At 37.1% G+C, this 13,141-nt stretch overlaps 2 protein-coding genes and 1 non-coding gene across 4 annotated transcripts in view; 1 reads left to right on the forward strand and 2 right to left on the reverse strand.

The window, feature by feature from the left end:
• elf1 (E74-like ETS transcription factor 1) overlaps positions 1 to 1,777 on the reverse strand; it is a 43,630-nt gene extending 41,853 nt beyond the window's left edge. For both annotated transcript variants that reach the window (XM_067388438.1, XM_067388423.1), the window contains exon 1: positions 1,420 to 1,777. The gene's annotated coding sequence lies outside the window, so the exon portion shown is untranslated. The remainder of the gene's footprint in view (positions 1 to 1,419) is intronic.
• A 131-nt stretch (positions 1,778 to 1,908) lies between these two features.
• On the forward strand, positions 1,909 to 13,141 carry taf7 (TAF7 RNA polymerase II, TATA box binding protein (TBP)-associated factor). The gene is made up of 14 exons (XM_067388469.1): positions 1,909 to 2,128; positions 3,709 to 3,760; positions 3,958 to 3,991; positions 4,288 to 4,364; positions 5,453 to 5,531; positions 5,745 to 5,878; positions 7,721 to 7,844; positions 7,963 to 8,021; positions 8,467 to 8,539; positions 8,885 to 8,995; positions 9,081 to 9,275; positions 11,404 to 11,516; positions 12,019 to 12,078; positions 12,864 to 13,141. Exons 3-14 carry the CDS (start codon positions 3,973 to 3,975, stop codon positions 12,906 to 12,908), a joined length of 1,089 nt encoding a protein of 362 aa, XP_067244570.1. The 5' UTR covers positions 1,909 to 2,128; positions 3,709 to 3,760; positions 3,958 to 3,972; the 3' UTR covers positions 12,909 to 13,141.
• trnae-uuc (transfer RNA glutamic acid (anticodon UUC)) lies at positions 3,209 to 3,280 on the reverse strand. The gene has a single exon. It is a non-coding gene; the product is annotated as a tRNA-Glu (tRNA).

Genomic DNA, 13,141 nt, shown 5'->3' on the forward strand with positions numbered 1-13,141 from the left:
CATTGGGCATGAGTTCTGAGACACAAAGTCATAAGGAAGAAAGGGGGGAGTACCAAGGACTGTATTTCTCAAAGAAAAGAGTCAAGACAGCACCAACTAAGGGGTATATTTAGAGCCTCTCATTGAGGATAATTAGTTTCAGAAGACTGGAATTTCCAGCTATCTAAAGGCCTCTGGGGTGTGTGAGGGCTTGGGAGGGGGGGCTGTTGTAATGGGAGGGGGTATCAGAACCAGCATTTCTGGATGAACCAAGCTGACTAATATCACAAACTCCCAAAGCAGGAGAACACAAGCACTCCCTGACCCCAGCACCTCCCATTGGCCAGAATGCTGAGAAAGCTACAGCCAAAGAGATACTTCAAAATGCATGTCTCACAGGGGAGTTTTGTATCCCCAAAAAATGTAAACATCTGGCAAACATTTAGACAGATAGACAATGGGTGAGACATCAAGCCACAAATAAAGAAAACAAATTAAGGAAAGACTACTTTGCGGCAAATGAGAGTGGGAGTCTCATCTGCACCAGCAGATGGATTTGATACTCCGTTACAGTATGAAATTACACACTAATTGCTACATATTGTAAGAAGCTAAGTTGGAAAATATGCTAAGATTTGTCCACTGAGGTTCAAGGCACTTTAACCCTTATTTTTTTAAATACATAAATAAACGTAACATAAAAAGATGTGACAACACAATAGACGATATGCAAGAATATGTTTTACATAACAAGCTGGTCACTATGTTATATCAGATAACCGATAAACAGCACTTTTGCCCACACATCAAGGGCATTCTTATTCACTCTCTGTGGCATTTTTGCCCTAAGCCTTGGCTAATTTCTGATCTTGGTCACAAGTAGAGATAATGACACAGTCATTAAATATAAACATCCACAAATGAGTGCTGGTTTGGATGAAAACATTGATGCACCACAAGCCCAAGCACCAAGGACTGGAAAACCGATTGTTCACACTCATGTAAAGTCCTTACTGTGTCCTGACCAGCAATGTCAGCCTGAGACAAGAGATTCTCACACTGAACCAGTCATTCTGGTCACATGCCTGCAATCATGCTGGAACAACTCAGTCCACAGTTATGGGAGAGGGGCACAACGGAGCAGTAGGTCAAGCTATCCTGGGGGCTATTCAGATCAGAATGGTCATTTAAGATCAGAATGATGACAACATGTTGGTTTAGTGGAATTCAAGCAAATCCAAGTGAATGAAATAAGCAATGCTTGTACATTCAAATACATTGTACATACAATCACTGTAACAATAAGAACTTCTAAAAGACATCTTAAATGTTCCTATATGCTTTGAGAAATAACTTTAAAAGTGCAAAACAACTATAATATCTTAAGTAAAAGCATTGGCAATCACATGAACAAGTTAGCGAGATGGTTCAAACACTTACCTTCATCTTAACGTGCCATAATTTACAGGTTTCAATGAGAAGTAAGTGGGGTAAGTGATGGACACACTGCATTAATTTCAGTGAAGCAATTCCTAAGAAATCTGTCATCATCCGAATCCTCCTCCCTGATGCAGTAATGTTGAATAGAAGTGACTTTATCCTCTTTGGCAAAGACAGAGTCTTCTAAAAGCTCATTGTTTTTAAAGCTCTAGGCGAGCTTCGTCGTTTTCTATTGCCTAACATAAGGTAACACTGTTTTCACGGCGTGGGGAATTCCTTGCGCTCACATTTTCCCTCGAAAGCAATTGGTCCAGCGTTCGGCATCTACACTGCAAACGAGCGACGCGTCAAACTAACGCTCTCGTGTATTCAGCGAAGTGACGCGTCTTTCAGAGTTGCAGATGGGATGGGTGACGTCGGCAACTAGGCGACCAATCAAAGGGTTTGTTTGTGTGAGCAGTGTTTACAGTTTTGCTCATTTTCATGGGGATATGGGACGGCATAGACAATAAATGAGAGACATCTCCAGTTGTACCATCAATTTTAACAGCGCCTTTCATTTAAACAGTTTAATCCAGATTAACATTGCACATATAATATCGGATATACATATCATGTGGGCTAAAGTCATAATGGCAGTAAAAATATCGTCTTGGTTATAAGGCGATTACTATGACTGTGTTGGCTGAATAGTGTCCTTGTCCCGCAGGTGAGTGAGCGTTACTTTGTTATATCAAATAAATTGAGACAACCCCTTAAAACACACTGAGCGTTAATTTGTGATGTTAAAAAATGCAGATGACCCCTTAAAGACAGCGACTGCCCCGCCCATTATCGGAATAGCCTGTTTGGGGAATTCAAGGGTAATAGTGTAGTTTGTGGTCAGGGGATTTACTAATTTATACTTAATTTGTATTGTTTTCAGACTTTCAATAGCAAAAAACACCTCTCTTGATTTAATCTTTAACATTTCCAGAGAGAAACTACACATTTCCCAAATACTAGCACTGACTTAATGGGACATGAATAGAGAAATGTTGAAGTAAAAGACAAAACAATCAAAGTACTGAATACCAGGTTTTTCTTTCTTTCTTTCTTTCTTTCTTTCTTTCTTTCTTTCTTTCTTTCTTTCTTTCTTTCTTTCTTTCTTTCTTTCTTTCTTTCTTTCTTTCTTTCTTTCTTTCTTTCTTTCACATATATTAACCACTACATCTGTCCCTTTAAACCAAATATCCCTGAATATCTTTGGGATTTTACAGAATGTGTCAGAATAATTCCACATCTATTAGGAAGTAGGTAATGTTTAGCGAATTTCCCTTGAATTTCAGTTTTTGTATAAAATGTAGATTTAGCTTTGTCATGAATCTTTTTTTTATTATTATTTTAAACACAATTTACTGACCCTTATTTTTAATTATACCCTACCTGCACAGAATTACTCTTTGTAGATAATTAGACCAACAATATAAAAAATAACCAATCAATGACTATTGTAGTGTCAAATAAAAAATTAGACAAATTTATCAGTGCTGTAAAAAATATAGTGAGCTATCTTGACCCACTCTAAATGATACATAATAACCATCAGTGACATTATAAAAGCTTGCTTTCGTTGATATTTAATGAAATAATGTAACTTGGTAATATTTAAAGTAAAAATATAAATACTATTGCATTAACATTATTTTACTTGAATGCCTCCTAGCAGTTAGCTGCTTTATTGTTGTTTTTGTTTAATTATTTAGCTGATAATTTTTGTAATTTACACGTATAAAACTAAAAACTGTACTTCCCATACCGGGAGTCGAACCCGGGCCGCCTGGGTGAAAACCAGGAATCCTAACCGCTAGACCATATGGGACGATATTTGACGTTTGGGTTTTTGTGTATTCATCTATGTGGAAAACATTTTCTATGTTTTTGTGTCACAATTTTCTTCTTATGGTACTATAAGTGTTCACCGAAAAAATTCAAAGTCATTTTCTAGAAATCGTGTAAATAGAGTTACGCGCCCATGTTCTAGTTAATATAAGCGGGGTTTCAATGTTTCAATGTGTAGCTGCTTCTACACAACAGACAACAGGGGGCACTAAAGCGCAAACATACTCTAAGCTTCCGCGAGATAGTTCACCGAGGCACAGCAATATTCATTTGTACCATTTTAGTTTCGCTCTTACACAATTCGTGTTATAATTCATGATAACTTTACTATTGCGATCATTTTATACTCTGGATGTTTTAAAGAAACGAATATTTATTTAACAGTTCTCTTATCTGATGCTGTTATAGATGAGATAGCCGGCATATGCAACGTTAGCCTGTTAGCTTGTCGTTGGTCTCGGTGAGTATTTTTTTTATCAGTACGCTCTTATTTTAATGTACCTTTACCATTTGTCACTCTGGGATAATAGGGTTATCCCTTTAAAAAAGTTTGCCTTCTTTTCAAAAGCTTGTAGTACATAGTCTGCACACCTTCTATTGATTTGCACACTCCCTTGTCCGTATAAAAACATTGTCTTGTTTTCCCTTTCTGTGCAGAATTAAGAGGCAAAGATGACTTCAAAAACTAAAGGTACTAGCATGCATACATTTGTGAATTCACAATATCTTCTGCTAACATAAAAGTACCAAGGTATTACTATGTTTTGAACAAGTAATACTGTGCTGTCATAATAAGTATCTTAGAATACCAAATACCATGGTACATGTTTATGGTAATCCTTTAGTTTAGTACCTACCTTGGTATATTCCAAAGCCCATGTTTTAACATTTTGTACAGTACAGTTTTCCCCCCCAAAACTAATTTATCCTCTTATATTAATAAATGTGAGTCAGTATGTATTATTTAAGGAACTTGCTCTGTTTCAGTGGGAAAGGTGGGATCCAAAAGCAAAGAAGATGCTCCTCATGAGCTGGAGAGTCAGTTTGTTCTGCGGCTTCCTCAGGTCAGTTTGTTTCTTCATTTCCCCCACCTATATTATAATGTACACACTCTCAGAACACTTCCATAAAAAATGCATTTGAATAATTGATCATTTTACAGTGTTGTTTGATATGAGAGTCATAATTATGCATTTATAAGTAACTCAAGAACTATAAGGCCAGTAACATCATGTTATTACACAAGTAGCAAATAATTGATAACACTTTACACTAAGGTCCCATTATTTAAGATTAGTTAACTACATAAGTAACATGAACTAACACTGTAAAATACTTATAAAGCATTTTTTAATCTTATTTAATGTTGATTTCTACTTTTACTAATACATGATTAAAATCAGAAGTTGTAGCTGTTACTATTATTTAATAGACCTGAGCTAAGAATGAACAGTGTATCGATGTAAACGAAAATTAATATATATCGTAACAAATGCTCACTGTTTGTTAATGTTAACTAATGGACCTTGTTGTAAAGTGTTTCTAAATAAATAATCACATAATATAGACATACGGTGTCATAGCTATATTGGTCATTCCTGTCAAGTCAAATGTTGTTAAACCATGTGCATACATGGAGGAACAAAGGAACATTATCACAGTGCTCACAGGACATTGTAGGACACACTGTAAAGACATCGATATACTCAGTCACAACAAAGTTCTTTTTGTTCTTCGCCTTAGGGTAAAAAGAAGTTCAAAATATCTGAGCATTATTCTGTTAGCAAACATCCGATGCCACCCGCACTACTGAGAGCAAATTAATATGTAAAGTGTGTCCATGTTTTTACTCAAAGACAGAAAGGTGTTTACCAGCCAGAGCAAACTTTTCTGGAAAGTTCACTTTGGCAAGCTGTTTCAAACTCCGAAACAAACTTTGTTTTGGCCTGATTTTTTTTTTCATGGTTCATATCAGGGACTTTATACATTATAGTATGAGCAATATACTCAAACTTTTAAACAGTACTGTTCAATCTAACAAAGTAATCCCAGTTAGTACAGTAAAAACAGGTATTTTAATTTATTGATTTAATCTTAGTTGACTGTTTATATTACTATGTTTCATTCAATAGCATGATGCTTTGTTTTTTAGGAGTATGCCTCTACAGTCAGACGGATCGCCCAGTCTAGCAGCATGAACATGAAAGATAGACTTACTATAGAGTTGCATGGTAAGCACTGTACTAGATAAAAAATTAGTATGAAGTTGAAATGTAACACAAATTTATTTCAGCATATTACATTTCAGAAAGCTTTTAAATGCCTCTAATTTACACATCTTGATTTTTATAAATTAAATAATTTATGTGCACTTATTACTACAGTCTGTCATCAATTTCTTTTGTAAAAATTTTGCTCATGGAATTTGTTGTATATATTCATAGCTGATGGTCGCCATGGGATTGTACGTGTGGATCGTGTCCCTTTAGCATGTAAATTAGTGGATTTACCCTGCATTCTGGAGTCATTAAAAACAGTTGACAAGAAGACCCTCTATAAGACTGCTGATATCTGTCAGGTAAGATCTCTGTTGTGTATGGATATGTACAGTGTGTTCGGGAAGTCAAAATTCTATAAACAATACCCCATAATGACAAGAAGAAGTTTGTTTGAAATCTTTGCAAATTTATTAAAAATAAAAAACAAAAAAATCACATGTACATAAGTATTCACAGCCTTTGCCATGACACTCAAAATTGTGCTCAGATGCATCCTGTTTCCACTGATAATTTTTGAAATGGAGTTGTCTGTAGACCTCCGAGACAGGATAGTTTAGAAACACCAGGGCTCTTCCTAGAGTGGGCTGCCCGACCAAACTCAGCGATCAAGGGAAGAGGGGGTGACCAAGAACCTGATGGTCGCTCTGACAGAGCTCCAGCATTTCTCTGTGGAGAGAGGAGAACCTTCCAGAAGAACAACCATCTCTGCAGCACTCCATCAATCTGGCCTGTATGGTAGAGTGGCCAGTGGGAAGCCACTCCTCAGTAAAAGACACATGACAACCAGCTTGGAGTTTGCCGAAAGTCACCTGAAGGACTCTCAGACCATGAGATCAACAAAGATTGAACTCTTTGGCCTGAATAGCAAACGTCATGTGTGGAGAAAACCAAGCACTGCTCATCACCTGGCCAATACCATCCCTACAGTGAAGCCTGGTGGTGGTAGCATCAGGATGTGGGGATGTTTTTCAGCAGCAGGAACTAGAAACTAGTCAGGATCGAGGGAAAGATGAATGCAGCAATGTAAAGAGACATCCTTGATGAAAACCTGCTCCAGAGTACTCGGGACCTCAGACTGGGGCGAAGGTTCATCTTCCAACAGGACAATGACCCTAAGCACACAGCCAAGATAACAAAGGAGTGGCTATGGGACAACTCTGTGAATGTCCTTGAGTGGCCCGGCCAGAGCCCAGACTTAAACCCGATTGAACATCTCTGGAGAGATCTGAAAATGGCTGTGCACCGACGCTCCCCATCCAACCTGATGGAGCTTAAGAGGTCCTGCAAAGAAGAATGGGAGAAACTGCCCAAAAATAGGTGTGCCAAGCTTGTAGCATAATACTCAAAAAGACTTGAGGCTGCAATTGGTGCCAAAGGTGCTTCAACAAAGTATTGAGCAAAGGCTGTGAATACTTATGTACATGATTTGTTTCGTTTTTTATTTTTAATACATTTGCAAAGATTTCAAACAAACTACTTACACGTTATCATTATGAGGTATTGTTTGTAGAATTTTGAGGGAAAAAAAATAAATTTAATCCCTTTTGGAATGTAATAACAAAATGTGGAAAAAGTGAAGCGCTGTGAATACTTTCCGGATGCACTGTGTATGTATATGTGTGTGTGACCTTGGACCACAAAACCAGTCATAGGTTGCACATAAGTTGCAATAGCCAACAATACATTGTATGGGTCAAAATTATTGATTTTTTTTTTTTTTTTTTTTGCCAAAAATCATTAGGATATTAAGTAAAGATCATGCTCCATGAAGATATTTTATAAATTTCCTGTCATAAATATAAAAAAAATTAATTTTTGTAAGTGGATATTCATAGCTAAGAACTTAATTTCGACAACTTTAAAGGTGATTTTCTCAATATTTTGATTTTTTTGCACCCTCAGATTCCAGATTTTCAAATAGCTGTATCTCAGCCAATTACTGCCCTAGCCTAACAAATACATCAATGGAAAGCTTATTTATTCAGATGATGTATAAATCTCAATTTAAAAAAAATTTACGACTGGTTTTGTGGTCCAGGGTCACATATTTTTAAATTACATTTCCCTTTTGCACTCTCTTAATGAGCTACAGCACATCTACAAGGCCATATCTCTATTAATTCCTCTGACTTTCTGTTAAGATGTTGGTGTGTACACTGGATGGTGACCTGTACCCCCCTCTAGAGGAGCCCACGGGCACTACAGACTCCAAAAACAAAAAAAAAGACAAGGACAAAGACAAAAAATTTGTTTGGAACCATGGCAGTAAGTCCCTCCCACTCTTGTACTGGAATTTGGTTGGGAGTAAATGTGGAGGAGACCACCTATTAGTACTAGAATGATTGAACCTATTTAATATCCAGTTACATCTGTCTCATTCCAGTTACCCTTCCTCTGAAGAACACAAGGAAGAGGCGGTTTAGGAAGACAGCGAAGAAGAAGGTAATCTCATCTTTTCCTCAAGCAGTTCAATTTTTTATTTTTTTATTTTTTTTGATGACTCTGCAATCCTTTACCAGTTCTACTTAAGAAAAATGTTCATTCTTTCAGGTAAAAATAAATGAATTAATGGTAAAAGCTAAGATTTACATATAAATAAGCATTCCATTTTCATTTGCCATTAAGGTTTGCAGGAAAGCAGTCTAGCTGTTTATTTGATTGAAGTGACAGCAGGCGAGTTAGTGGCAGGTTCTTCTCTCTCACTCTTGAATAAATCTCCGCTACATTACAGCTAGCTATTGACTTGACTTCCTTTTTTAATCGCTAATGTGTGTTCTGGCATGCAGCCAGCCTCTACTGTTATTACTGTGTGTGCATCTGAATGCGTCCGTGCAGATTTTAAGACCGTGTTCCTTAGGGCTGAATTCTAACCTGGTTTATCCTGCAGTACATTGAGTCTCCTGATGTGGAAAAGGAAGTGAAGAGGCTCTTGAGCACAGATGCCGAAGCCGTCGGTGTTCGTATCCTTTATTTCTTGCTTTTGTTTTCCTGTCATGTTTTGTTGCTGCAAACCAAGTGTCACAACAAATCTAAATGCAAATGTCATTACTAATGTAGGATCATGTATTTATGTCATATTAAGCCTTTGCCACCAGATGGCAGACTTGCTCACAAATTAAATGGAGCGACTGTGCAAGACTTAATTGTTTAAGCTCAGAATTACAGGAAAAAAGTGGCATGAGTCATACATAAATTTGTGGAGCTCAGCAGCACTGTGATATAAAAGCAAAATTGGCTGGTGCCAAAACTCAGAGGATGAAAAGATACAGGGATTATTGATATATGAACCTTGACCCTGTGGTCAGGATGGGAGGTGATTGCTGAGGATGAGACCAAAGAACCTGACAACAGCTTATCTCTGTCCAACCTGGAGTCTTCACCTGGAAACTCAGGACACAAGGGTCACGGCTCCTCAGGTGAATGATGACACAAGTCTGTGCTTTTATAGCTTTATCTTTATCTTGTCTTAACATTTTTTTTTTTTTTTTTATCCTATTGCAGTCCAACATGACGAGCTACGCGAGATCTTCAATGATATCAGCAGCAGCAGCGAGGATGAGGACGAGGAGGGTGAACGGCACGAGGACGAAGACCTTAATATCATGGACACTGAAGATGACATGGTCAGGCAGCTCCACGAGAAAATGAATGAGGCCGATGGAAGCAGAGACGAGAATGACCGGAACAGTCAGATCGGTAGGATGGCAGTACATTTGTTGTCTGATCAATTACTGTGCATCATCAGGACAGCAACTCAAGCCCAATTTAAAGCCACAATTCAGTATCGCAGGCAGGCAGACCGGCAGACAAACAAAAGCCGACCTAGATTAGCATTTGAATGATGAGCGTCCTGCTGTATTTAGGTCAGATGGGAGTACCGGTTGTCTGGTGGTGTCTTTACCCATGCTAGTGAGTGACAGAGATGCCTGACCATGGCATCATCCCACACATATTGGCACTTAATCGCCACTCAATGAGCCATGCTGCCCAGAGCTGTGCCACTGTGTGTTTTGTTCGCATACTCTTTAAAAGAAAAGGTTTAGCTGTAGAGTTGCCTTATTTAGTTAGATATCTTGTTGTTTCAGTATAGCACAGAACACATGGCTAATTTTGCAATTTCTGGGCAACTAAAATGCTGTTCCATCCAGATGCCATTTTTGTCTTAGTAAAATTGACTAAACAAATTTAAGAGATATTGTCTTCAAAAGATAAAAAATGTGAATAAAAATTAGTTAGTATTAAAGGGTTAGTTCACCCAAAAATGAACATTCTGTCATTAATTACTCATCCTCATGTCGTTTCAAACCTGTAAAACTTTCGTTCATATTCGGAACACAAATGAAGATCTTTTTGATGAAATCTGAGAGCTTTTTGTTACTCCATTGACAGCTACGCAACTACCACTTTGATGCTTTAAAAAGTTTGAATTGAGTGGATTAGTCCAAATTTTCTGAAGAGACTTGATTGCTTTATACACTGAACAGATTTAATTTAGTCTTTTATTCACATATTAACATTCATCAACGCACACATCAATTATGATAATTGGAAGCTTAAGCATGTTCGCTTGATGTGTGAAAACCAGTAAGGTTGATTCTAGTGTGTTACACAGCATGTTTGAGCTTCAGTAAGAACCAGTGAGGTTTATTCTCGCAGGATGTTCAAGCAGGATCGGTTGAGCTTCTGTTTATGTTCTGTTTATGATCAATGTTTATATCAGAATAAAATCCTAAATTCAATCTGTTCGTCTTCGAAAGTGATCATGTCTAAACTGCTCAATTCATATGGATAAATTTTGCAATCTCTTTATGAACTTTTTGAAGTGTCAAAGTCATAGTCGCATAAACTGTCAATGGAGGGACAGATAACACTCATAATTTATTAAAAATGTCTTCATTTGTGTTCTGAAGATGAAAGAAAGTCTTACAGGTTTGGAATGACATGAGGGCGAGTAAATGATGACAGAATTACCATTTCAAAAATGAAATTTCTGTCATTAAGTACTTACCCTCATGTCGTTCCAAACCCGTAAGACCTTTGTTCATCTTCGAAACACAAATACGTTTTGTTTTTTTTGTTGTTGTTGTTTTTTGTTTTTTTTATCCCCCATTAAAGCAATGTAATTACCATCATTCAAGGTCCAGAAAGGTACTAGAGAATATTCAACGTGAAAATATTCAACGTGACTGCAGTGGTTCAACCTTAATGTTACCCTAATTTGTGTTCTGAAGAGGAATAAAGGTCTTACGGGTTTGGAATGACATGAGGGCGAATACTTAATAACAGAAATTACATTTTTGGGTGAATTAACCCTTGAACACTCCATCATAGGTGCCTTCAAAATGTGTCAATGATGCCTAAAAATAATGTCTTAATTGGATTTCAGAAATAAAGAAATAGATATATTCTCTTGATAAATAATATCACATCAATTATAAATGGTACATGTTTTATAATGTAAGTCAAGTACTTCATGTCCAAATTCGTCAAGATTCTTTCAGAGTTGATAAATAATCAGTGAGTTCTTCTATATTAACCACAAATGTGTTTTCTCAGTATGTAGGCCTTTTTGAATTCTCATTTTCTGAGAGTGCAGAACATAAGAAGTGCCGTGCCATTTAGTATCTATGCAGCCTGGAGGGTTGTGCGGTTAGAGTGTGAAGGATTCGCAGATAATTGGGACCTTAGATTACATGAGCATTTTGCAGATTAACTAGCTCTCAAAGGTAAAAGAGCTCAATATGACATCAGGGCATGTGACTAAACTGATTGCATGTTAACTAGGGCTCATGTGTAGAGCTCACAATCTCTATTTGATTTACAGTAATGGAGTACCAGGTGCAGATCAGCAATTTGAAGGCTAAGCTCCAGGAAACCCGTGCCCGCAAGAAGCAACAGGAGAAATTGATCATGGAGGTGGAAAATCAAGCCCTGAGGGTGAGTTTGGTTTACCTGCGTTCCACTGTCTCTCACATGCTACATCATGTAAACACATAGCCTTGGTGATACTGTTTTTGTGCAGTACAGCTCTTTAAAATGGCCTTGAATAAATCCAAAGAAGGCAAGGTTTTTTGATTTCCTTTTAAGGCATAAATATTACATTTCTGCCTTTAGCTGCTTTTACATAACTCACAAAAAAGCATAAAATTCATTGCTCTGGCAACTGCTCCATTGGGAGGATTTAGACACTGTGAAACGGGGTCGAACGTGTGGTTTAACAGTGTCAGATTGGTTGGACTGTATACACTACGCTGGCTACATTTGTCCGTGGTCATTACAGTCACAGCAGACAGGGAAAGGTCATGTAGGTCTGAGCTTTGTTGACAGGGTCACAAATCAAATAGATCTGTGTACAAGCAGTTAAGACATTCACAAATGGCTAGCATCAAAACAGCGTACCGTCAGCTAGATAAAGTATGTCTTACCTTCTCCCTTACAGGATCGCTTCCAGGGTCATTTGAATAGTATGATTCATCAAGAGGAACAAGAGATGGAACAGGTGAGTTTGCATATGAACCCAAAAACCTGCATGCATTTTGAATGGGTTAAAAATATTTGTTCAATTAATTGTGATTTGAACATTTTTAGTATGGATTCTTTACAATTTTGATTAGTGCAATTCACAAACGAATGACTCTAAAGAACCAGTTCTTTTTAGTGAATCAAAAACATACAGTGCAACCCTTGTAGTCCAGTTTGCAAACAAATGATTCAGATAAACTGGTTCTTTTTAGTGAATCAGTAACACGCAGTGCAACTAGTGTAGTCATATACATGAACAAATGACTCTTTTGAGTCTGTCCTTTATAATGAATCATTTTAATGTATCACAGATACTCATCTAATACATAAATAGAATTGAACTGCATAGTTTGGGCTCCATTTTTAATATTTTCCTAATGTACCAAAGTATTCTGCTCCCTATGTCATTTTCAGCAATAGATTGATACCCATAAAGCACTTAGCATGCAAAATGAGTGACTTTTACATATTCCATTTGAGCTTAGTGAGTGTAATTTTTCATATCTAATATTGGTGAGTAAAAGAACTTGACACATACATGCTTTACTTTGTTTGTTTGTTTATTATTATTATTATATATATATTTTTTTTTTTACTAACTATTGGCCAATGTCAGTTTCTTCTGTCACTGTTTCGCCTAAACTGACAAATGGCCTAATGAAAAAAAGTAACTATGTTGGAGGTGTTGTTGAACATATTGCACTTAGCCTTCAATTATACCCCTACTGGTAGCCATCCATCACTGCTATTCTGTTCCAACAGCTGGCCTCCCTTCAAGAGCAGCTGGATTCACTGATCGAGAAGTGATGCTCACGATTACCAAGATACTGAAATACAAAGGCTTTGACCAGAGACGACAGCTGAACATGACAGATTTTACTCTATTGCATGTATAGGCTGAATTTGAACATCCCATTTGAGTTGTGAGAATCTAAAATAAGTCATCACAAAGTTTCTTTGATTTCTTGTCAGAATGTGGATTTGTACTTGTGACTTCTTTTTTTTTTCATGTGGATACACTATAAACCTTTTTAGTTAAC

The sequence above is a fragment of the Chanodichthys erythropterus genome, chromosome 1 (assembly GCF_024489055.1).
Source record: "Chanodichthys erythropterus isolate Z2021 chromosome 1, ASM2448905v1, whole genome shotgun sequence".
In the NCBI taxonomy this organism is placed as follows: Eukaryota; Metazoa; Chordata; class Actinopteri; order Cypriniformes; family Xenocyprididae; genus Chanodichthys; species Chanodichthys erythropterus.

Coding starts and splice junctions, on each gene's coding strand:
- taf7 (XM_067388469.1), top strand. Junction 5,879..7,720: donor AGACTGCTGATATCTGTCAG/GTAAGATCTCTG, acceptor CTTTCTGTTAAG/ATGTTGGTGTGTACACTGGA. Junction 9,276..11,403: donor TGACCGGAACAGTCAGATCG/GTAGGATGGCAG, acceptor TTTGATTTACAG/TAATGGAGTACCAGGTGCAG.